This window comes from Aquarana catesbeiana, linkage group LG08 (genome assembly GCF_042186555.1).
Source record: "Aquarana catesbeiana isolate 2022-GZ linkage group LG08, ASM4218655v1, whole genome shotgun sequence".
NCBI classification, from domain to species: Eukaryota; Metazoa; Chordata; class Amphibia; order Anura; family Ranidae; genus Aquarana; species Aquarana catesbeiana.
The window spans coordinates 308,703,518-308,729,245 of NC_133331.1; the positions used below are offsets into that span (position 1 = coordinate 308,703,518).

The window sequence follows — 25,728 nt, forward strand, 5'->3', positions numbered from 1 at the left end:
CCATTTTTATTGCTTGCTTCTTTTTTTTAATCAATATATGTCCCTTTTTCCTGTGGGTCCCGGTGTCCTGTCAAGAAATGCCCCCTATTGAAAAATGCCCGGACGGAACTGCGCATGTGCCGCACGGACCCTCAGAACAGCTGAATTTACTGTTTTACTGAATTTACAGCTGTTGTCTCCCGTTGCTGAGGCACGTTCATGTAGGAGAGCAGTGGATATTTACATGAAAGGGCGGATATTTACATGATGGGCATTGGTGGGGGCGGAATGTTTATCGCTGCCCAAACAAATCTACTAAAGAAATCTTTATCTAATATAGAAAAAGCCGCCCTTAACACGCCCCGCAAGCGTTCAAAATAAATAGCAGATAACGATTTCTTTTGCAGATTTCTTTGGCCATCCATAAAAATTCCGCCCCCAGCACTGCCCATCATTGAAAAATCCGACCCCTTCTTGTATATATCCGCCCCTCACCTACATGAACGTGCCTCAGCCACGCGAGAAAACAGCTGATGGTAAACTCAGCTGTTCTGCGGCGCATGCGCGCTTCAACCCGGACAGAACACCAGCTCCAGTCACATGAGATCCTGGGTCCTCTTTCTCCTCGTGCTCCCCCAATGGGGGTCACATTCTTAATGACGTGGTGCTGGTCTGTGCTTCTGTGATTCCAAGCCAGTGTGATGATGCGCCCCCCAGGGGTTGGATCCCTGGCCACCTGGATTCACAAGAAGCAGGCATGTGATCTGTTCTGAAATAGGCAGCACAGTAGAACTGATTTCCTTTGCTGCAGGTCAGTAGCACTTATGGGATTGCCATCTGCTGGGGGGAGCGGAGGAAGGCAAGTAAAAGTGCTTCTCTTCTTCCCTAGGGTGAAGAACAGATTAACATAAAAGTTGAGGTTAAAGAGGAAGAAGTGGAGACGTATGCTGGGGGTGATCAGCCGTCCATGGAGGAGGTTGGGATGATTATGAAAAGTGTACAGGATGGAAATTCTCCACATATCAACACAAGTAAGTATAGGCACTATGGAAGAATCAGGTCACAGTCTCATTTTACTTAGTGAGTATAAGGATTGTAGTTTAAGAAAAAATGTTAGATAATTCTCAGATCTTCACATCATCTGATCTCACATACTCACAGTATAGCACGGCCCTGGTCCTACATACAACAAGGGATACATTATTAGTCTTAATCCCCTCTATTTGTTTACAGAGATCTCCAGACTTGGGGCATCAATCCTTCAATTGTTTGTCCATACAATAAATATTTGAAACTGTGTATGAGGACCAACAAAAACATTTTACCTTTTTACTGCCACCCTCTTTTTAGTTCTACCTTACTCTCCTCAGGGTGGAACTGCTATCCATCTTTGCCCCACCTCAGTCCCTTCCTTTTTACGGGTAGGAGAAGGCCGGGGTACCACTCCCTTTTCAGTGCCTGGGGATTCTCAGTACTGGATAGGGAATTACCCCCTTGGTGGAACATCTTGGGCAGACGTGGCTCCCTTTCTAGTAGCAATAAGGGACCATGCCTGCTGGGAATGGGCCAGGTGCCATATCTGGGTGGGGTAATGTCACAGCAGATCCTGGTTCAGGGGTGACTGTGAGTGATTTGCAATATAATTAGTACCCACATCCATTCCCCTCATTTCTTTTTGATACAACAAGAAATCCTCAGACAACACTGGCCTTAAGCACATGGGAGGCCTTGGGGTGGTAAAAAAAGGCGGTCTTACCTCTGAGTATATGCCCTGCATCTAGGAGGTTGGACACTAGGCAAAATCAAGGGCAGCGCTTTACTTAGTGTCTATATCTCTGTTACAGACTGACCTGCTAAGCTTTGGGGGATGATTTATAAATAAAGGAACATTTTGAACGTAACAAGTATGATGAAAATACTGTACTCCATATAAAGAGTTCATCTCTATTTCTTTTTTTAACATCATGTTCCCAACAAATGAGGAGAAGATACTGTACACCATATGAAAGGTCCATCTCCATTCCTCAATATAACGTCATGTTCCCAACAAATGAGGAGGAGATACTGTACACCATATGAAAGGTCCATCTCCATTCCTCAATATAACGTCATGTTCCCAACAAATGAGGAGGAGATACTGTACATCATATGAAAGGTCCATCTCCATTCCTCAATATAATGTCATGTTCCCAACAAATGAGGTGGAGATACTGTACACCATATGAAAGGTCCATCTCCATTCCTCAATATGTCATGTTCCCAACAAATGAGGAGGAGATACTGTACACCATATGAAAGATCCATCTCCATTCCTCGATGTAAGGTCGCGTTCCCAACAAATGAGGTTGAGATATTGTGCACCATATGAAAGGCCCATCTCCATTCCTCATTATAACATCATGTTCCCAACAAATGAGGAGATACTGTACACCATATAAAAGGTCCTTCTCCATTCCTCAATGTAAAGTCGTGTTCCCAACAAATGATGAGGAAATACTGTACTCCATGTGAAAGGTCCATCTCCATTCCTCAATATAACGTCATGTTTCCACAAAATGATGTGGCATCTCTGTTATTTCCTATAGTTGTACTTTATGCACAGAGCAATGTTACCCAGTGTTCATAATTGTTTTTTGGTGTTTTGTATCTGTTATTTTGATGTTACAATTTTATACCCAATTTCATGTCAGAGCTCTGTGAATCTGTTGACTGCTGAACCAACATACTTGGATCTTTTATTACTGACATTTTTAGAAAAGTGTTCACGTTGGAGTCCATATATTATCTGCAAATTTGTTATTAAAAAACTAGGCAAATACAGGCAATCCAATATTTTTTTCAAATCACTAATGCCCAGTACACACGGTCGGATTTTGTTCGGACATTCCGACAACAAAATCCTAGGATTTTTTCCGACGGATGTTGGCTCAAACTTGTCTTGCATACACACGGTCACACAAGGTTGTTGGAAAATCCGATCGATCTAAATGCGGTGACGTAAAACACGTACGTCAGGACTATAAACGGGGCAGTGGCCAATAGCTTTCATCTCTTTATTTATTCTGAGCATGCGTGGCACTTTGTCCGTCGGATTTGTGTACACACGATCAGAATTTCCGAAAATGGACTTTGTTGTCGGAGAATTTTCGATCCTGCTCTCAAACTTTGTGTGTCGGAAAATCCGATGGAAAATGTGTGATGGAGCCTACACGCGGTCAGAATTTCCGACAACAAGGTCCTATCACACATTTTCCGTCGGAAAATCCGACCGTGTGTACGGTGCATAACACGTTTTGGCTATGAAGCCATAGTTGCAGCCAGCTATTGAACATTTAAGAATTTGCAGATGATATATGGACTCCGGTATAAACACTTTTCTGATAGATTTTGGTGGTTGAACAGGAGCTCAGCTGTGAGATCAGCATTTCCACTTATTCACTCGTACGAAGGTAAAGCTAAAACTCCAGTCATTTGTGAACTACTGAAATGTTTTCCTTTTTTCTTTTTTTTTCCCATCAGATGGATGTGATGTCAGGAATTCCTCGGAGAGACATCTTCTATTATCTGCTGATTGTAAGTCAGAAGATAATGTCATCACACAGGATCCTCCAGGAGGAAATCCAAATACACAAAATATACATCACAGACCTTCCTGTCCGGAGACATCAATGGATCCCTCTGATCAGGGGGAATCTTCTCATCAATCACATACTATGATTGTAAATATCCATGTAAGATCTCACACTGCAGATCGATCAACAGATCCTTCTAATCCCGAGGAATCTTCCTCACCCCATGAAGGAGATCACCGAGGTGACAATCTAGTCTCATGTTCAGAGTGTGGGAAATGTTTCACTCAAAAAGGAGCACTTACTAGACACCAGAGAATTCACACGGGTGAGCGTCCTTATTCATGTGTAGAGTGTGGAATATCTTTCACTCTGAAAGGAAACCTTGTGAAACACCAGAGAATTCACACAAATGAGCGTCCCTATTCATGTTCAGAGTGTGGAAAATCATTCACTCAAAAAGTAGTTCTTGCTAGACACCAGAGAATTCACATGGGTGAGCGTCCTTATTCATGTTCAGAGTGCGGGAAATCTTTTACTCAAAAAGCAGCCCTTGTTGAACACCAGACAGGTCACACGGGTCAGCGTCCTTATTCATGTTCAGAGTGCTGGAAGTCTTTCACTCGGAAAGACAAACTTATTCAGCATCAAAGAGTTCACACGGGTGAGCGTCCTTATTCATGTGTAGCGTGTGGAATATCTTTCACTCTGAAAGGAAACCTTGTGAAACACCAGAGAATTCACACAAATGAGCGTCCCTATTCATGTTCAGAGTGTGGAAAATCATTCACTCAAAAAGTAGTTCTTGCTAGACACCAGAGAATTCACATGGTTGAGCGTCCTTATTCATGTTCAGAGTGCGGGAAATCTTTTACTCAAAAAGCAGCCCTTGTTGAACACCAAACAGGTCACACGGGTCAGCGTCCTTATTCATGTTCAGAGTGCTGGAAGTCTTTCACTCGGAAAGACAAACTTATTCAGCATCAAAGAGTTCACACGGGTGAGCGTCCTTATTCATGTGTAGAGTGTGGAATATCTTTCACTCTGAAAGGAAACCTTGTGAAACACCAGAGAATTCACACAAATGAGCGTCCCTATTCATGTTCAGAGTGTGGAAAATCATTCACTCAAAAAGTAGTTCTTGCTAGACACCAGAGAATTCACACAAATGAGCGTCCCTATTCATGTTCAGAGTGTGGAAAATCATTCACTCAAAAAGTAGTTCTTGCTAGACACCAGAGAATTCACATGGGTGAGCGCCCTTATTCAAGTTCATAGTGTGAAAAATCTTACAACAAGAAAGATCATCTTGTTAAACACCAGAGAAGTCGCACAAGTGACTGTCCTATTCATGTTCAGAGTGCGGGAAATCTTACATTTGTAAAGAAGACCTTATTGGACACCAGATTATTCACACTGGTGTGTGTCCCTTTTCATGTTCAGAGTGCGGGAAATCTTTCACTTGGAAAGGACAACTTGTGAAACACCAGAGAAGTCACACTATGCTTTAAGTGCGGGAGTGAGTTCTCCTCATTTCTCCAGCCTGTCGGTGTCCTTCCCCCTCTGGTCATACGGCTGGGTACAAGGTCCCTCTTCTTAATGCCACATGTGAATGCAAACTTTTTTATGAATGTGTTCATATGTATTAAAGTGTTTATATGCATTAGATTGTTCTCTTCCCTGTCTTCTTCTCTTTAACCACTTACGGACCACCCGCCGCAGGAATACGTCAGCTGTTCGAAGAGTATTACCATTGTTATGGTAGCAGCTAGCTACCATAACCCCGATACCTTCTTCTTCAGCGGGCGGTCCGCTACAAGATAAAAGTGGTCTCTGCGGCGGATTCGCCGCAAGATCATTTCTATCGGCTCACCGGAGCCGTCGGCAGCGGCGGAGGCGATCGGATCCTGTCCCTGCCTGGGTATGGAGATGAGTGAGGGGAAGATGGCCACCCATCTCCATATCACTGCAGGGCGAAAGCGAAGTCACAACGTCACTTCCGCCCATAGCTCTTAAAGGGACATTTTTATTTTTTTAGAATGTCATGTCATGTCATGCTTTTTTCTATTACAAAGGATGTTTACATTCCTTGTAATAGAAATAAAAGTGACCCAAAAAAATGTATTTTTAAAAAACAGTGTCAAAATAAAGAAAATAAAGTAAAATAAATAAGATAAAAAAAATATATATATTTTAAAGTGCCCCGTCCCGACGAGCTCACGCGCAGAAGCGAACGCACACGTGAGTAGCGCCCGCATATGAAAACGGTGTTCAAACTACACATGTGAGGTATCGCCGCAATTGTTAGAGTGAGAGCAATAATTCTAGCTCTAGACCTCCTCTGTAACTTAAAACAAGCAACCTATAGCATTTTTTAAAGTCACCTTTGGATATTTTTAAGGGTAAAAGTTTGTCGCCGTTCCACGAGCAGGCGCATCTTTGAAGTGTGACATGTTGGGTATCAATTTACTCGGCGTAACATTATCTTTCACAATTTAAAAAAAAACATTGGGCTAACTTTACTGTTTTCTTATTTTTTTAATTCAAAACAGTGTTTTCTTTTCCAAAAAAAGTGCGCTTGTAAGACTGCTGTGCAAATACAGTGTGACAAAAATTATTGCAACGACCACCATTTTATTTTCTAGGGTGTTAGAAACCCCAAACATTATATATTTTTATTCTAAGTAATTTTCTAGCAAAAAAAAGACTGTTTTTAACTTGTAAACACCAAATCTCAGAAAGAGGCTGGTCCTTAAGTGGTTAAGTCATATGGCTAAGCATCCCTATTAATGTTTTAAGCACAGAAAATCTTTAACTCTGAAAAGAAACCATGTGAAACACCAGAGAAGTCACACAAGTGAACATCACTATTCATGTTTAGAGTGCGGGAAATCTTTCTCTAAGAAAGAGAACCTAAATGAACACCAGAGAAATCACATGGGTGAGCATCCCTATTCTTGTTCAGAGGACAGGAAATCTTTCATTTAAAAAAGGAGGCCTTGACCACCAGAGATTTCATCCAGGTCAGCATTCTTATTCATGTGACAAAAGAAGGTGAGTTGCGCTGAAAAATACAAAACATAAAACGTTCATGTGCATAAGGGTGAAAAAAATAATTTCTATGAAGTCCAAAAGCACAAGAGGCTAAAATCACAAAGTCAAATTGCTGTGGAATAAATGGAAGAAACTCCTCATAAACTGTTAAGAAAAGTGAACTTGAAAGGGGAATCCTCCACTTTAAGAGAGCCACCGACACACAGGTTAAGATGTACTCTTATCGCAAAACAGGGACCCTAATTACGGAAGGTCACATAAGCCTTAATACATCCACCATTAACAAGATCCAAGGAGAACAGCGGTAATGGTGTGCCTCCCGTGTGCGGTCCCTTCTGATTTAGATTCTGACCAGCAGTGAACCAAATGAAAACCAAAAGGAGCTCCTAAAGTGTAAAACCTTACAGGAGTAAGGTTGCACATTCCCATAGAAGTACAGGCAAGATAAAAACGGCAACAATCTGCAGCAGATAAAGGAACGCAATGACAGCTACTTTATGTGTTGTTCTGCCTGACCGGTTTCATCACAAATGGACTTCTACTGGGGCATAGGAAACACTTCCTGTCATCGCTATTTAAGCAAGTAGATCCAGCCCAGCCTCACTTTCACTAAAATAACCATGCGGCTCAAAACACAAATCCAAGCCTCGATCTGGGTTTAACACTAAACTCAAGCCTCACTTGCAATAGCGGGACCCAATGTATAATGTATCGCTATGCTCACCGGACATGACGTCTGTGTGGCTCAAGTGTCCCCATACCTAGAATAAACTACAACTAAAGGAATAGAATGAGGTGTGAGCTCAAACTTAGTGAAGCTAAACGCGGCTGTAAACTTGTCACATTATTAACACTAAAAAGCGGGACTAAACACGTGGTTTAAAATGAACCAAAAGACAAAATATACATGACTAAATCTAAACAAAAAATGTAGGATTTAGTAATAAAGCAGTTGACATCCCAATCTACGTTGAGGCCATGAGGAGTATAACTTTTGAGAATATATATCCACCTGGTCTCCATTCTGGATAATACCCTTACTTTAAGACTACCCCTCCAGTGGGGAACAAAATCATCTATACCCACAAACAGGGTCCCACACGGGTCTCTATTGTGTACAAGATCATAGTGCTGTGAGACACTGTGAATCTTGTATCCTTTTTTTAACGTTAGCAATATGCTCATTAAGCCTAATACTAAACTCCCAGGTAGTCATGCCCACCTATTGAAGCCCACAAGGGCACTGAAAAAGCTATACCACATGGGCGGTGCGACATGTAATAAAAGGTTTGATTGTATATATCCTAGAGGTAATATTAGAAGAGAAATCAAGAACTTTCCTTGATTTTAAGCTGTTTAAATGACAGATCTGACATCTCCCACACATTTAGTATCCAATTAAGTTATGGAAGAAGGAAGATCTGGAGGGGGGATCAAGGACACTTTGCACTATTCTATCCTTCACAGTGGACACACCCCTGTATATAACATGTGGTTTAGACGGAAGTAGAGGTGTAAGCACACTGTCGTTAAATAAAATGTGGCAGTGTTTCTGTATTATACGCTTGATAGCATAATGCTGTGAGGAATAAGATGTCAGAAAAGACATGCCAAAGTTGGCTGTATTGATTTTGCCCCATCACGACACCCCATAGTTATGCGTTGCCACAAATTTGAAAAGATCTATTACAAAATCTTTCTGAATAGGTAGCCAACCAGACTCAGAATTATGATAGTGTGATACTGCCGAGATGCCCATGTCATGAGGAATAATGGTGTTCAGGGACGTGACATCTGCTGTTACTACAGAGAAATAAAACTTAGTTGAACACATAAGACTTCACATGTGTAAGCATCCTGTTTTCATGTGCTGAGTGTGGGAAATGTTTGAACCAGGAAGAAATCCTTGTTATACAGCAGAGAAAACACACCACACAGCGTTCTCCATGCATTCACACTGTGGAAAATGTTTTACATATAAAAGATGCCTATTTAGACTTCAGAGGGAAAGCATCTGTTGATTCCTTTGACAAATGTATGATGGTTTTACTGGTGGAACTGTTTAGTCCATAGAAAAAATTTATAAGCGGAGTCTTCTCTGAGCTTCATAATATAAAAATAATACATAAATAATGGTGTGTATGGTTTGCGGTAAAAGCTGCTAGATATCGCAGTGTGGATGATGGGGGAGAGCTGTAAGAGAATGTAGTGTGGATGGTGGGGGGAGAGCTGTCAGAGAATGCCATGTGGATGGTGGAGGAGAGCTGTCAGAGAATGTAGTATGTATGGTGGGAGGAGAGCAGTTAGGGAATGTAGTGTGGATGGTGGGAGAAAAACTGTCGGAGAATGTAGTGTGTATGGTCGGAGGAGAGATGTCAGAGACTGTAGTGTGGATGGGGGAGGAGAGCTGTCAGAGAATGTAGTGTGGATGGTGGGAGAAGAGATGTCGGAGAATGTAGTGTGGATGGTGGGAGGAGAGCTGTCGGAGAATGTAGTGTGGATGGTGGAGGAGAGCTGTCAGAGAATGTAGTGTGGATGGTGGGAGAAGAGATGTCGGAGAATGTAGTGTGGATGGTGGGAGGAGAGCTGTTGGAGAATGTAGTGTGGATGGTGGGAGAAGAGATGTCAGAGAATGTAGTGTGGATGGTGGGAGGAGATCTGTCTGAGAATGTAGTGTGGATGGTGGAGGAGAGCTGTCGGAGAATGTAGTGTGGATGGTGGAGGAGATCTGTCGGAGAATGTAGTGTGGATGGTGGGGGGAGAGCTGTCGGAGAATGTAGTGTGGGTGGTGGAGGAGAGCTGTCGGAGAATGTAGTGTGGATGGTGGGAGGAGATCTGTCAGAGAATGTAGTGTGGATGGTGGAGGAGAGCTGTCGGACAATGTAGTGTGGATGGTGGGAGGAGAGCTGTCAGAGAATGTAATGTGGATGGTGGAGGAGAGCTGTCGGAGAATGTAGTGTGGATGGTGGGAGAAGAGCTGTCGGAGAATGTAGTGTGGATGGTGGAGGAGAGCTGTCGTAGAATGTAGTGTGGATGGTCGGAGGAGAGATGTCGGAGAATGTAGTGTGGATGGTGGGAGGAGAGCTGTCGGAGAATGTAGTGTGGATGGTGGAGGAGAGCTGTCGTAGAATGTAGCGTGGATCTTCGGAGGAGAGATGTCAGAGAATGTAGTGTGGATGGTGGGAGGAGAGCTGTCAGAGAATGTAGTGTGGATGGTGGAGGAGAGCTGTCGTAGAATGTAGTGTGGATCGTGGGAGGAGAGCTGTCGGAGAATGTAGTGTGGATGGTGGGGGGAGAGCTGTCGGAGAATGTAGTGTGGGTGGTGGAGGAGAGCTGTCGGAGAATGTAGTGTGGATGGTGGGAGGAGATCTGTCAGAGAATGTAGTGTGGATGGTGGAGGAGAGCTGTCGGACAATGTAGTGTGGATGGTGGGAGGAGAGCTGTCGGAGAATGTAGTGTGGATGGTGGAGGAGAGCTGTCGTGGAATGTAGTGTGGATGGTCGGAGGAGAGCTGTCGGAGAATGTAGTGTGGATGGTGGAGGAGAGCTGTCGTAGAATGTAGTGTGGATGGTCGGAGGAGAGATGTCGGAGACTGTAGTGTGGATGGTGGAGGAGAGCTGTCGGAGAATGTAGTGTGGATGGTGGGAGGAGATCTGTCAGAGAATGTAGTGTGGATGGTGGAGGAGATCTGTGGAGAATGTAGTGTGGATGGTGGAGGAGATCTGTCAGAGAATGTAGTGTGGATGGTGGAGGAGAGCTGTCGGAGAATGTAGTGTGGATGGTGGAGGAGAGCTGTCGGAGAATGTAGTGTGGATGGTGGAGGAGAGCTGTCGGAGAATGTAGTGTGGATGGTTGGAGAAGAGCTGTTAGGGAATGTACTGTGGATGGTGGAGGAAAGCTGTCGGAGAATGTAGTGTGGATGGTGGAGGAAAGCTGTCGGAGAATGTAGTGTGGATGGTGGAGGAGAGCTGTTAGGGAATGTAGTGTGGATGGTGGAGGAGAGCTGTTAGGGAATGTAGTGTGGATGGTGGAGGAAAGCTGTGGAGAATGACATTACACTTAAAGTGAAGATCTTTTCCAATTATATTGAGTGGAACAAAAAGACGATCCATGTTGGGACATGGAGACTGGAAGAAAATGCTTGTATAGACATAGGAAGTGATATACAAACAGGAAATGAGGTAATATATGAACAGGAAGTGATGTAGGGGCCTAAAAAGGAAGTTGCAGGTGAGAAGGGAGGAAGTAGAGAGGAGACATTGCTGGAACTGGCAGTAGAGGAGGTAATAAGTTATTATTTTATATTTACACCCAGTAACCCCCCATCATGTCCGTCCTCTTCCTCCATAGTCACAGTGACGTTTTTTAATCTCCAACGGATGATGATACACACATATGACTGCATACATATATACTGTATATTATATTCAACACAAAATATAACCATATATTTAACTATATGGACATATAATATCTCCCTAAATATCTCCATAAAGGATGAACGAGTGCCCCCTCTTGAACCATGCCAGGTCACAAGCCCTCAACATTGGGGGGGGGTGTACTTTGGTGGATTTACATTTTTTTTTAGTAAAGGAATTTAAGGGCTGTGGGGATGAGACCCTCTTCCCCGTCAACATGGGGACAAGGTGCTTTGGGGTGGGGGGTGGGGCAGCCCCAAAGTAACCACCCCCCCCCCATGTTGAGGGCATGTGGCCTGGTATGGTTCAGGGGGGGGGGGGGCACTCGCTTGTCTCCCCTTTTCCTGGCCTGCCAGTCTGCATGCTTGGATAAGGGTCTGGTATGGATTTTGTGGATTCAGCTGTCAGCGGGGAAGCCCATTGAGAGCTGATGACTCATTGGTTGTTAAGGATGCAGCGGCCAGCTTCCTGGTCCCGCTCCTTAACAACCAGCTTTTACAGCACACTGATTGTGGGCAGCGCGCAGTGCAATGCAGGGCGAACACCCTGCAAACTTGAGTTGTTAGGGTAGCTGTGTCAGGGTGCCCGGGACCCCGAACTGTCCTGGCCAATGCGGGACACGGGGTCAAAACACAGCAGGTAAGCAATTAACATACTACATTTATCTGTGCTTTTATCTGCAATTTTTTATGATGGTTACAGGATCTGGTGGTTGTTTTTTTTTTTAAATTGCAGTGTTATCTTATAATAATCACATACTGGAAATGGATGAGACTCCACTTTAATGACTTTACTGTCAGGGTGGAGATCTTTACCAATTATATCGAGTGGAACAAAATGACAATTCATGGTGGAATGTAGAGACAGGAAAAGCCTGATTGTAGGGGAGGAAGTGATGTCAGGTGAAGACAGGAAGTGAGGTAACCAATGAACAGGAAATGCTGTAGGGGTCCAAACAAGAAGTTCCCGGTGAGAGAAGTGTGTTGTGAGGGGGTAAAGAGAAGACGTTGGAGCTGGAAGCAGAGGAGGTAATAAGATATTACTTTATAAAGTAACCCTCATTATGTCTGCCTTTCTACTCCTATATACACTCACAGGCCACTTTATTAGGTACACCTGTTCAGTTGCATGGTAACACAAATTGCTAATTAGCCAATCGCATGGCAGCAACCCAGTGCATTTAGGTATCAACACGTGGTGAAGATGACTTGCTGAAGTTCACTGAGCATCAGAATGGGGAAGAAAGGGGATTTTAGTGACTTTGAACATAGCATGGTTGTTGGTGCCAGACAGGCTGCTCTGAGTATTTCAAAAACTGCTGATCTACTGGGATTGTCACACACATCCATCTCTCAGGTTTACAGAGAATGGTTTGAAAAAGAGAAAATATCCAGTGAGCGGCAGTTGTGTGGAGGAAAATGCCTTTTTGGTGTCAGAGGAGAATGGGCAGACTGGTTCCAGATGATAGGCAACAGTAACTCAAATAACCACTCGTTACATCCAAGGTATGCAGAATACCATCTCTGAACGCACAACACATCGAACCACGAAGGAGATTGGCTACAGCAACAGAAGACCACACCGGGTGCCACTCCTGTCAGCTAAGAACAGGAAACTGAGGCTACAATTTGCACAGGCTCAATTTCAGCTGCGGCATTCAGATGGCGGGGTCAGAATTTGGCGTATACAACATGAAAGCATGGATCCATCCTGCCTTGTATCAACGGTTCAGGCTGGTGGTGGGGGTGTTATGGTGTGGGGATATAGTACCAATTGAGCATCATATAAATGCCACAGCTTACCTGAGTATTGTTGCTGACCATGTCCATCCCTTTATAACTACAGTGTACCCATCTTCTGATGGCTCCTTCCAGCAGGATAATGCACCATGTCACAAAGCTCCAATCATCTCACCACTGGTTTCTTGAACATGACAATGAGGTCACTGTACTCCAATGTCCTCCACAGTCACCAGATCTCAATCCAATAGAGCACCTTTGGCATGTGGTGAAACAGGAGATTGGCATCATGGATGTGAAGCCGACAAATCTGCAGCAACTGTGTGATGCTATCATGTCACTATGGACCAAAATCTCTGAGGAACATTTCCAACACCTTGTTGTCTTTTTGCCACAAAGACCTAAGGCAGTTCCCAAGGCAAAAAGGGGTCCAACCCGGTACTAGCAAGGTGTACCTAATAAAGTGGCTGGTGAGTGTATATAATCAACACATGGTTTTCATATTAAATATGTTTGGTATTTATTGACACAACACAAACACGGTTGTATACCTCCCTCACCTTTGGACGGAGGGTTTACAATTAATCTTTACTTGTCTAATGACCAGCAAGGCCACTATATTTGTCTACAGAGATCAGAGTCTTCTATTGATCACATGATCACATCAATGAGGATGGAGAAGGACTTGAGTCACATGACTGAGAGGATATTAGACCTCACCCTGGAGGTCATCTACCTGGTGACCGGAGAGGTGAGGAGGATTCTGGGAGGTCACATGACATCACTCTTATCTTTATTTATAAAAAACAGACCTGACCGGAGAGATGAGGAGGATTCTGGGAGGTCACATGACATCACTCCTTGTATTCTGCTCTTCCCCTTTAATAGAAATATGCTGCTGTGAAGATAACGTGTATTGAAGGTCTTTTACAAGGAATGTATCCAGCGATGTCAGAACGATGGGGTCGAAGCCAGAACTCCATTGCAGTGCCTCCACCTCACTCCCCAATTCTTGAGAGAAACAACATGCAGAAGATTCAAGAAATCACCAACAAGATCATTGATCTGCTGACAGGAGAGGTGAGCAGTGTCGGGAATTCTGGGACATTATCCAGTAACAGACAAGGGATGTGTCTGGATGGTGACTGTATCATTGTGTGTGTCAGGTTCCTATAAGGTGTCAGGATGTCACAGAGATTATCATCAAGGAGAACAAATACTTAGAAGTACAGAAAGATCTCTACAAAGACATCATGATGGAGAATCAGCCGCCCCTCACATCACTGGGTAAGAGGAGACTTTATTGTAAAGGAGAGAGCAGTACGGAGGGTCCACCTAGATCCCCCATCATCTGATAAACACATAGAAACAATGTATTCAGTCAGTGTGTGTGTTTCCTACAGATGGATCCAGTAATGGGAACCCACCAGAGAGATGTCCCCGTCCTCTGTATTCCCGGGATTCCACACAGGAAGAACATGAGATCCCTCACCATCATCAGGTAGGTGGGACTGAGCATGTCGATCCAACAATGTATTCTAAGCTATGAGAGGACATTCTATGTATTCTCTTCTTTTAATATTTACTTTTACATCTGAATTGCAGACTTTGTTGCCCCTCCCCATCTCTATTTATAGCTCCTTTCCCCCATTTTTATTTCTTGCTTCTTTTTTTTAATCAATATATGTCCCTTTTTCCTGTGGGTCATGGTGTCCTGTCGAGAAATGCCCCCTATCGAAAAATGCCCGGACGGAACTGCGCATGTGCCGCGCATGCGCAGAACGGACCCTCAGAACAGCTGAATTTACTGTTTTACTGAATTTACAGCTGTTATCTCCCATTGCTGAGGCACGTTCATGTAGGAGAGCAGTGGATATTTACATGAAAGGGGCGGATGTTTACATGAAGGGGGCGGATATTTACAGGATGGGCAGTGCTGGGGGCGGAATTTTTATCGCTGCCCAAACAAATTTACTAAAGAAATCTTTAATATAGAAAAAGCCACCCTTCAATTGACTTAACACGCCCCGCAAGCGTTCAAAAAAAATAGCAGATAAAGATTTCTTTTGCAGATTTCTTTGGCCATCCATAAAAATTCCGCGCTCCAGCACTGCCCATCATTGAAAAATCTGACCCCTTCTTGTAAACATCCGCCCCTCAGATATATATATAGTGTAGCGCTATGTGTATGGGTAGATCGAGGTGAGATGTTAAAATCGAGCCATCTAGCAATGGCCAGAAAACAAACAAAAATTAATTTAAAAAGGTGAATTAAAAAAGGGTTTAGTTGCACAAATACAAAGTCATATATAGAGCATAATAGAATACACCTGTGAAAGAGTGAAAACACAAACACAATATAAATCAACCTTAAATAAAGTCCATGTAAATAAAATGTGTCCTTGATGGAAATCAAAAAAAGCCACCACCAACGGTCTCTGAGGGTAAGTTGATGAGGGCAGCAACAGGGTGTTACTGGTGGGTGAGACGGAGGAACACCAAATCCAATGTGACGTCTATGTATGTGTCAGAACCACCACCATAACATCTGAGGAGGCTTACCGGACGTAGAGGACTTGGAAAGACATACGTCTTGCAAGTCACAAAAAGCTTGTTTAGCCACCGGGGCTAGCAGGGTGAAAACATCAGGTATCCAAAACTTCAAGTATCCAAAACTTCAATAAGTGAGGAGGGAAGATCTGTAGGCAGCTTCAACCGTCCAGAGGTATCAGCAAACCATCCGGATGTATAATTGGAACCATGAGAGAAAGAAGACTCACATGGCGTGATATCGTTTTAAAAGGCATGCATTTATTAAAACATTAAAAGAAAAGCACTCACATGGTATACGATCATAAACAGCTTAAATGATATTGGACGCGGTGATCATAGGAGGGTGGACCTCCTATGATCACCGCGTCCGATATCATTTAAGCTGTTTATGATCGTATACCATGTGAGTGCTTTTCTTTTAATGTTTTAATAAATGCATGCCTTTTAAAACGATATCACGCCATGTGAGTCTTCTTTCTCTCATGGTTCCAATTATACATCCGGATGGTTTGCTGATACCTCTGGACGGTTGAAGCTGCCTACAGATCTTCCCTCCTCACTTATTGAAGTTTTGGATACTTGAAGTTTTGGATACCTGATGTTTTCACCCTGCTAGCCCCGGTGGCTAAACAAGCTTTTTGTGACTTGCAAGACGTATGTCTTTCCAAGTCCTCTACGTCCGGTAAGCCTCCTCAGATGTTATGGTGGTGGTTCTGACACATACATAGACGTCACATTGGATCATTGGATTTGGTGTTCCTCCGTCTCACCCACCAGTAACACCCTGTTGCTGCCCTCATCAACTTACCCTCAGAGACCGTTGGTGGTGGCTTTTTTTGATTTCCATCAAGGACACATTTTATTTACATGGACTTTATTTAAGGTTGATTTATATTGTGTTTGTGTTTTCACTCTTTCACAGGTGTATTCTATTATGCTCTATATATGACTTTGTATTTGTGCAACTAAACCCTTTTTTAATTCACCTTTTTAAATTAATTTTTGTTTGTTTTCTGGCCATTGCTAGATGGCTCGATTTTAACATCTCACCTCGATCTACCCATACACATAGCGCTACACTATATATATATCTGTTGAATTTTTTACTTCTTTGTCTTAGAGGTGTGTTAGCTGCTTACTGTATTATATATTTTTTAGCATCTCTGTAGCAGCGCTGTACTTATCCCTTATCTGTTTCAAACATCCGCCCCTCACCTACATGAACGTGTCTTGGCCACGCGAGACAACAGCTGATGGTAAACTCAGCAGTTCTGCGGCTCTGTGCGGCGCATGCGCGCTTCATCCCGGACACTATGCGATAGGGGGCACTTCTCGACAGAACACTGGCTCCAGTCACATGAGATCTTGGGTGTTTTCCCTCCATGTGTTCCCCCAATGGGGGTCACATTCTTAATGACGTGGTGCTGGTCTTTGCTCCTGTGATTCCAAGCCAGTGTGATGATGCGCCCCCCCCAGGGATTGGATCCCTGGCCACCTGGATTCACAAGAAACGGGCATGTGATCTCTTCTGAAAAAGGCAGCACAGTAGAACTGATTTCCTTTGCTGCAGGTCAGTAGCACTTACAGATGTCCCTCCCCCAATCTGTGATTGGACAGTTAAAGCCCAACTTCAGGAAACTTAAAAATGTTCCCTTGCAGGAGGATTGCACCCTCACTGCAAGGGTCAAGGGGACAGAGTAAAGAAGATTTACTAACCCAATACCCAGCCCATAACTGTGCACTGGATGTGATGACCCTAAGGGACAGTCCATCGCTAAAGTGTGGGGGATTGCCATCTGCTGGGGGGAGTGGAGGAAGGCAAGTAAATGTGCTTCTCTTCTTCCCTAGGGTGAAGAGCGGATTAATATAAAAGTTGAGGTTAAAGAGGAAGAAGTGGAGATGTATGTGGGGGATGATCAGCCGTCCACAGAGGAGGTTGGGATGATTATGAAAAGTGTACAGGATGGAAATTCTCCACATATCGACACAAGTAAGTATAGGCACTATGGAAGAATCAGGTCACAGTCTCATTTTACTTCAGAGTATAAAGATTCTAGTTTAAGAAAAAATGTTAGATAATTCTCAGATCTTCACATCAGCTGATCTCACATACTCACAGTATAGCACGGCCCTGGTCCTACATACAACAAGGGATACATTATTAGTCTTAATCCCCTCTATTTGTTTACAGAGATCTCCAGACTGGGGCAGCAATCCTTCAATTGTTTGCCCATACAATAAAAATTTGACTAACTTGACTGTGTATGAGGACCAACAAAAACATTTTACCTTTTTACTGCCACCCTTTTTTTTCTTCTACCTTACTCCCCACAAGGTGGAACTGCTATCCATCTTTGCCCCACCTCAGTCCCTTCCTCTTTACGGGTAGGAGAAGGCCGGGGCTCCACTCCCTTTTCAGTGCCTGGGGATTCTCAGTACTGGATAGGGAATTACCCCCTTGGTGGACCGTCTTGGGCAGGCGTGGCTCCCTTTCTAGTAGCAGTAAGGGACCATTCCTGCTGGGAACGGGCCAGGTGCCATATCTGGGTGGGATAATTTCACAGCAGATCCTGGTTCAGGGGCGACTGTGAGCAATTTGCAATATAATTTGTACCCACATCCATTCCCCTCATTTCTTTTTGATACAACAAGAAATCCTCAGACAACACTGGCCTTAAGCACATGGGAGGCCTGGGGGTGGTAAAAAAGGCGGTCCTACCTCTGAGTATATGCCCTGCATCTAGGAGGTTTGACACTAGGCAAAATCAAGGGCAGCGCTTTACTTAGTATCTATATCTCTGTTACACACTGACCTGCTAAGGTTTGGGGGATGGTTTATAAATACAGGAACATTTTGAACGTAACAAGTATGACGAAAATACTGTACTCCATATAAACAGTTCATCTCTATTTCTTTTTTTAACATCATGTTCCCAACAAATGAGGAAAAGATACTGTACAACATATGAAAGGTCCATCTCCATTCCTCAATATAATGTCATGTTCCCAACAAATGAGGAGGAGATACTGTACAGCATATGAAAGGTCCATCTCCATTCCTCAATATAATGTCATGTTCCCAACAAATGAGGTTGAGATACTGTACACCATATGAAAGGTCCATCTCCATTCCTCAGTATAATGTCATGATTCCACAAAATGATGTGGCATCTCTGTTATTTCCTATAGTTGTACTTTATGCACAGAGCAATGTTACCCGGTGTTCATAATTGTTTTTTGGTGTTTTGTATCTGTTATTTTAATGTTACAATTTTATACCCAATTCCATGTCAGAGCTCTGTGAATCTGTTGACTGCTGAACGAACATACTTGACTCTTTTATTACTGACATTTTTAGAAAAGTGTTCACGTTGGAGTCCATATATTATCTGCAAATTTGTTATTAAAAAACTAGACAAATCCAATATTTTTTTCAAATCACTAACATGTTTTGGCTATGAAGCCATAGTTGCAGCCGGCTATTGAACATTTAAGAATTTGCAGATGATATATGGACTCCGGTATAAACACTTTTCTGATAGATTTTGGTGGTTGAACAGGAGCTCAGCTGTGAGATCAGCATTTCCACTTATTCACTCGTACGAAGGTAAAGCTAAAACTCCAGTCATTTGTGAACTACTGAAATGTTTTCCTTTTTTCTTCCCATCAGATGGATGTGATGTCAGGAATTCCTCGGAGAGACATCTTCTATTATCTGCTGATTGTAAGTCAGAAGATAATGTCATCACACAGGATCCTCCAGGAGGAAATCCAAATACACAAAATATACATCACAGACCTTCCTGTCCGGAGACATCAATGGATCCCTCTGATCAGGGGGAATCTTCTCATCAATCACATACTAGGATTGTAAATATCCATGTAAGATCTCACACTGCAGATCGATCAACAGATCCTTCTAATCCCGAGGAATCTTCCTCACCCCATGAAGGAGATCACCGAGGTGACAATCTAGTCTCATGTTCAGAGTGTGGGAAATGTTTCACTCAAAAAGGAGCACTTACTAGACACCAGAGAATTCACACGGGTGAGCGTCCTTATTCATGTTCAGAGTGTGGAATATCTTTCACTCTGAAAGGAAACCTGGTGAAACACCAGAGAATTCACACGAATGAGCGACCTTATTCATGTTCAGAGTGCGGGAAATCTTTAACTCGGAAAGGAAATCTTATTAAGCATCAAAGAATTCACACGGGTGAGCGTCCTTATTCATGTTCAGAGTGTGGAATATCTTTCACTCTGAAAGAAAACCTTGTGAAACACCAGAGAATTCACACGAATGAGCGTCCTTATTCATGTTCAGAGTGCGGGAAATCTTTTACTCAAAAAGTAGCCCTTGTTGAACACCAGACAGGTCATACGGGTCAGCGTCCTTATTCATGTTCAGAGTGCTGGAAGTCTTTCACTCGGAAAGAAAAACTTCTTCAGCATCAAAGAGTTCACACGGGTGAGCGCCCTTATTCATGTGTAGAGTGTGGAATATCTTTCACTCTGAAAGGAAACCTTGTGAAACACCAGAGAATTCACACGAATGAGCGTCCCTATTCATGTTCAGAGTGTGGAAAATCATTCAATCAAAAAGTAGCTCTTGTTAGACACCAGAGAATTCACATTGGTGAGCGCCCTTATTCAAGTTCATAGTGTGAAAAATCTTACAACAAGAAAGATCATCTTGTTAAACACTAGAGAAGTCGCACAAGTGACTGCCCCTATTCATGTTCAGAGTGCGGGAAATCTTACATTTGTAAAGAAGACCTTATTGGACACCAGATAATTCACACTGGTGAGTGTCCCTTTTCATGTTCAGAGTGCGGGAAATCTTTCACTCGGAAAGGACAACTTGTGAAAAACCAGAGAAGTCACACTATGCTCTAAGTGCGGGAGTGAGTCAGCCTCATTTCTCCAGCCTGTCAGTGTCCTTCCCCCTGTGGTCATACGGCTGGGTACAAGGTCCCTCCTCTTAATGCCACATGTAATGTGCAAACTTTTTTTTATGGTTGGTCCTGGAAACCCCGGATCTCAAAGGGGATCTATCTTCTATGGTCCATGTCACGACTGTCGGTTCAAAAGCCCAAGGGGGAATCTCCGCACACGAAAGTCTCCAGAGCATGGATGGTTCCCAAAAAGATAGATAGAATGCCAATAGTGCAACAGGAGTGGATTCGGATGCCAGTGACACAGAATCAAGCAGGCTCTGAGATCCTTAATGGACGATGGTTAGACGACAAACGTTTGATGCCCCTGTTGAAGTCCATGTGGACGAAACGCGTCGGAAGAGCCTTACTCTTCCCTACACTTGATGTTACTGTTTTATACGTGATCACGCTTTTTATATCGCTTGTTGATTATTGGTTATATTCAATAAAATACGTCATTTGATCTGCACTATTGGCGTTCTATCTATCTTTTTGGGAACCATCCATGCTCTGGAGACTTTCGTGTGGCGGAGATTCCCCCCTTGGGCTTTCGAACCGACAGTCGTGACGTGGACCATAGAAGATAGATCCCCTTTGAGATCCGGGGTTTCCAGGACCAACCATCGTCCATTAAGGATCTCAGAGCCTGCGTGATTCGGTGTCACTGGCATCCGAATCCACTCCTGTTGGTAAGCGTATTCCATCTATTTACATTCCATGACCGTATAACCTATGATATCAGGAGAAGATTCCCACACCAGTTCAACATTTATACTCAGCCTATGTTTGGGACTTTTTTGTGTTTTATTTATAGCTATATATTGGGACATTACTATATCTCACCCAATACTCAACATTTTGTATTATGTTTCATGTGTTCCAGTTATGTGTATATTTTTAATGGTCACCATTACTGATGTGTTTTTCACCATCTACTATCATCATTAGCGCTGCATTTCACTTCCATTTCTGTTTTAAATATTGGTCATATTTTATGTAGCTGCTTTTTTCATTGGGTTAGCGCCGTGTTATTTACATTTTTGTTGTAACTTTACTGTTGTCTTATTTTTTTAATTCAAAAAAGTGTTTTTTTTCCAAAAAAAGTGCACTTGTAAGACCGCTGCGCAAATACGGTGTGACAAAAATTATTGCAACGACCGCCATTTTATTCTCTAGGGTGTTAAAAAAAATATATAATGTTTGGGGTTTCTAAGTAATTTTCTAGCAAAAAAAAACTGTTTTTAACTTGTAAACACCAAATCTCAGAAAGAGGCTTGGTCCTTAAGTGGTTAAGTCATATGGCTAAGCATCCCTATTAATGTTTAAAGCACAGAAAGTCTTTAACTCTGAAAAGAAACCATGTGAAACACCAGAGAAGTCATACAAGTAAACATCACTATTCATGTTTAGAGTGCGGGAAATCTTTCTCTAAGAAAGAGAACCTGCAAGTAGATGATCAAATCACATGGGTAAGCATCCCAATTCATGTTCAGAGGACAGGAAATCTTTAATTTAAAAAAGGAGGCCTTGACCACCAGAGATTTCATCCGGGTCAGCATTCTTATTCATGTGACAAAAGAAGGTGAGTTGCGCTGAAAAATACAAAACATAAAATGTTCATGTGCATAAGGGTGAAAAAAAAAGAATTTCTATGAAAAGCACAAGAGGCTATAATCACAAAGTCAAATGGCTGTGGAACAAACGGAAGAAACTCCTCATAAAGTGTTAAGAAAAGTGAACTTGAAAGGGGAATCCTCCACTTTAAGAGAGCCACCGACACACAGGTTAAGATGTACTCTTATCGCAAAACAGGGACCTTCTAATTACTGAAGGTCACATAAGCCTTAGTACATCCACCATTAACGAGATCCAAGGAGAACAGCGGTGATGGTGTGCCTCTCATGTACAGTTCCTTCTGATTTAGACTCTGGTCATTTCAGAAAAACCAGCAGTGAACCAAATGAAAACCAAAAGGAGCTCCAATAGTGTAAAACCTAACAGGAGTTTTTATTGGGCTAAAAAATTGCACTTGCACATTCTCATAGAAGTACAGGCAAGATAAAAACGGCAACAATCTGCAGCAGATACAGGAACGCGATGATAGTTACTTGATGTGTTCTTCTGCCCGACCGGTTTCGTCACCAATGGACTTTTTTTGGGCCATAGGAAACACTTCCTGTCATTACTATTTAAGCAAGTAGATCCAGCCAAGCCTCGCTTTCACTAAAGTAAGCATGCGGCTCAAAACACAAATCCAAGCCTCCATCTGGGTCCAACACTAAACTCAAGCCTCACTTGCAATAGCAGGACCCAATGTATAATGTATCGCTATGCACACCAGACATGATGTCTGTGTGGCTCATGTGTCCCCATACCTAGAATAAACTACAACTAAAGGAATAGAATGGGGTGTGAGCTCAAACTTAGTGAAGCTAAACGCGGCTGTAAACTTGTCACATTATTAACACTAAAAAGCGGGACTAAACACGTGGTTTAAAATTAACCAAAAGACAAAATATAGATGACTAAATCTAAACAAAAAATTTAGGATTTATTAATAAAGCAGTTGACATCCCAATCTACGTTGAGGCCATGAGGAGTATAACTTTTGAGAATATATATCCACCTGGTCTCCATTCTGGATAATACACTTACTTTCTTACTTTAAGACTACCCCTCCAGTGGGGAACAAAATCATCTATACCCACAAACAGGGTCCCACACGGGTCTCTATTGTGTACAAGATCATAGTGCCAAGAGACACTGTGAATCTTGTATCCTTTTTTTAATGTTAGCAATATGCTCATTAAGCCTTATGCCCTGTACACACGGTCGGACTTTACGACGGAATATGTGCAATCGGAGCTTGTTGTCGGAAATTCCGACTGTGTGTGGGCTCTATCGGACTTTTTCAGAATTTCCGACACACAAAGTTTGAGAGCAGGCTATAAAATTTTGCGACAACAAAATCCGATCCTTTAAATTCTGATCGTGTGTAGACAAATCCGACAGACAAAGTGCCACGCATGCTCAGAATAAATTAAGAGACGAAAGCTATTGGCTACTGCCCCGTTTATAGTCCCGACGTACGTGTTTTACGTCACCGCGTTCCGAACGATCAGATTTTCCGACAACTTTGTGTGACCGTGTGTATGCAAGACAAGTTTGAGCCAACATCTGTCGGAAAAAATCCATGGATTTTGTTGTCGGAATGTCCAATCAATGTCCGACCGTGTGTACAGGGCATAATACTAAACTCCCAGGTAGTCTGGCCCACCTATTGAAGCCCACAAGGGCACTGAAAAAGCTATACCACATGGGCTGTGCGACATGTAATAAAAGGTTTGATTGTATATATATCCTAGAGGTAACATTAGAAGAGAAATCAAGAACTTTCCTTGATTTTAAGCTGTTTAAATGACAGACCTGGCATCTCCCACACTTATGGTATCCAATTAAGTTATGGACGAAGGAAGATCTGGAGGGGGGATCAAGGACACTTTGCACTATTCTATCCTTCACAGAGGACACACCCCTGTATATAACATGTGGTTTAGACGGAAGTAGAGTTGTAAGCACACTGTCGTTAAATCAAATGTGCCAGTGTTTCTGTATTACACGCTTGATAGCATAATGTTGTGAGGAATAAGATGTCAGAAAAGACATGCCAAAGTTGGCTGTATTGATTTTGCCCCATCGCGACACCTCTGTTCTGTAAAAAGTAATTTCCCCTGAACCAAAAATAGTTATGCGTTGCCGCAAATTTGAGAGGATCTATTACAAAATCTTTCTGAATAGGTAGCCAACCAGACTCAGAATTATGATAGTGTGATACTGCCGAGATGTCATGAGGAATAATGGTGTACAGGGACGTGACATCTGCTGTTACCACAGAGAAATAAAACTTAGTTGAACACATAAGACTTCACATGTGTAAGCACCCTGTTTTCATGTGCTGAGTGTGGGAAATGTTTCAACCAGGAAGAAATCCTTGTTATACAGCAGAGAAAACACACCACACAGCGTTCTCCATGCATTCACACTGTAGAAAATGTTTTACAGATAAAAGATGCCTATTTAGACTTCAAAGGGAAAGCATCTGTTGATTCCTTTGACAAATGTATGATAGTTTTACTGGTGGAACTGTTTAGTCCATAGAAAAAATTTATAAGCGGAGTCTTCTCTGAGCTTCATAATATAAAAATAACTAGCTGTTGGAGAATGTAGTCTAGATGGTGGAGGAGAGCTGTCGGAGAATGTAGTGTGGATGGTGGGAGGAGAGCTGTCAGAGAATGTAGTGTGGATGGTGGAGGAGAGCTGTCGGAGAATGTAGTGTGGATGGTGGGAGGAGATCTGTCGGAGAATGTAGTGTGGATGGTGGGGGGAGAGCTGTCGGAGAATGTAGTGTGGATGGTGGAGGAGAGCTGTCAGAGAATGTAGTCTAGATGGTGGGGGAGAGCTGTCGGAGAATGTAGTGTGGATGGTGGGGGGGGAACTGTCAGAGAATGTAGTGTGGATGGTGGGGGGAGAGCTGTCAGAGAATGTAGTGTTGATGGTGGAGGAGAGCTGTCGGAGAATGTAGTGTGGATGATGGAGGAGAGCTGTTGGAGAATGTAGTGTGGATGGTGGAGGAGAGCTGTCGGAGAATGTAGTGTGGATGGTGGAGGAGAGCTGTCGGAGAATGTAGCAAGGATGGTGGGGGGAGAGCTGTCAGAGAATGTAGTGTGGATGGTGGAGGAGATCTGTTGGAGAATGTAGTGTGGATGATGGGGGGAGAGCTATCGGAGAATGTAGTCTAGATGGTAGGGGAGAGCTGTCGGAGAATGTAGTGTGGATGGTGGGAGGAGAGCTGTCAGAGAATGTAGTGTGGATGGTGGGGGAGAGCTATCGGAGAATGTAGTCTAGATAGTAGGGGAGAGCTGTCGGAGAATGTAGTGTGGATGGTGGAGGAGAGCTGTCGGAGAATGTAGTGTGGGCGGTGGAGGAGAGCTGTCGGAGAATGTAGTGTGGATGGTGGAGGAGAGCTGTCGGAGAAGGTAGTGTGGATGGTGGAGGAGAGCTGTCGGAGAATGTAGTGTGGATGGTGGGGGGAGAGCTGTCGGAGAATGTAGGGAGGATGGTGAGGGGAGAGCTGTCAGAGAATGTAGTGTGGATGGTGGAGGAGATCTGTTGGAGAATGTAGTGTGGATGGTGGGGGGAGAGCTATCGGAGAATGTAGTCTAGATGGTAGGGGAGAGCTGTCGGAGAATGTAGTGTGGATGGTGGAGGAGAGCTGTCGGAGAATGTAGTGTGGATGGTGGAGGAGAGCTGTCGGAGAATGTAGTGTGGATGGTGGAGGAGAGCTGTCGGAGAATGTAGTGTGGATGGTGGGAGGAGCTGTCGGAGAATGTAGTGTGGATGGTGGAGGAGAGCTGTCGGAGAATGTAGTGTTGATAGTGGGGGGAGAGCTGTCGGAGAATGTAGGGAGGATGGTGAGGGG

General features: G+C 43.3%; 2 protein-coding genes across 10 annotated transcripts in view; both read left to right on the plus strand.

Annotated features, from left to right (window-relative positions):
- Positions 1 to 25,728, plus strand: part of LOC141105048 (uncharacterized) — a 239,500-nt gene that overhangs the window by 112,371 nt on the left and 101,401 nt on the right. For 2 of the 7 annotated variants that reach the window (XM_073594857.1, XM_073594862.1), the window contains exons 6-7: positions 869 to 1,010; positions 3,499 to 6,489. The exons of 2 other annotated variants lie outside the window; for them this stretch is intronic. In XM_073594857.1, the coding sequence (XP_073450958.1) occupies positions 869 to 1,010; positions 3,499 to 4,826 (1,470 nt within the window). In that variant the 3' untranslated portion in view covers positions 4,827 to 6,489. Of the gene's footprint in view, positions 1 to 868; positions 1,011 to 3,498; positions 6,491 to 25,728 lie in introns of those variants that run through there. 3 more of the 7 variants (XM_073594859.1, XM_073594861.1, XM_073594855.1) reach the window with 3 other exon arrangements.
- Positions 10,797 to 20,198, plus strand: LOC141105120 (uncharacterized). 3 transcript variants are annotated; one of them, XM_073594988.1, is made up of 8 exons: positions 10,821 to 10,885; positions 11,756 to 12,048; positions 13,391 to 13,510; positions 13,648 to 13,839; positions 13,926 to 14,046; positions 14,163 to 14,260; positions 17,161 to 17,302; positions 18,983 to 20,198. In XM_073594988.1, exons 3-8 carry the CDS (start codon positions 13,415 to 13,417, stop codon positions 19,972 to 19,974), a joined length of 1,641 nt encoding a protein of 546 aa, XP_073451089.1. In that variant the 5' UTR covers positions 10,821 to 10,885; positions 11,756 to 12,048; positions 13,391 to 13,414; the 3' UTR covers positions 19,975 to 20,198. The 3 variants fall into 3 exon arrangements, with proteins under 3 accessions (XP_073451091.1, XP_073451089.1, XP_073451090.1); XM_073594989.1 differs by lacking the exon at positions 13,391 to 13,510; XM_073594990.1 differs by lacking the exons at positions 11,756 to 12,048; positions 13,391 to 13,510 and having other exon boundaries at positions 10,797 to 10,885.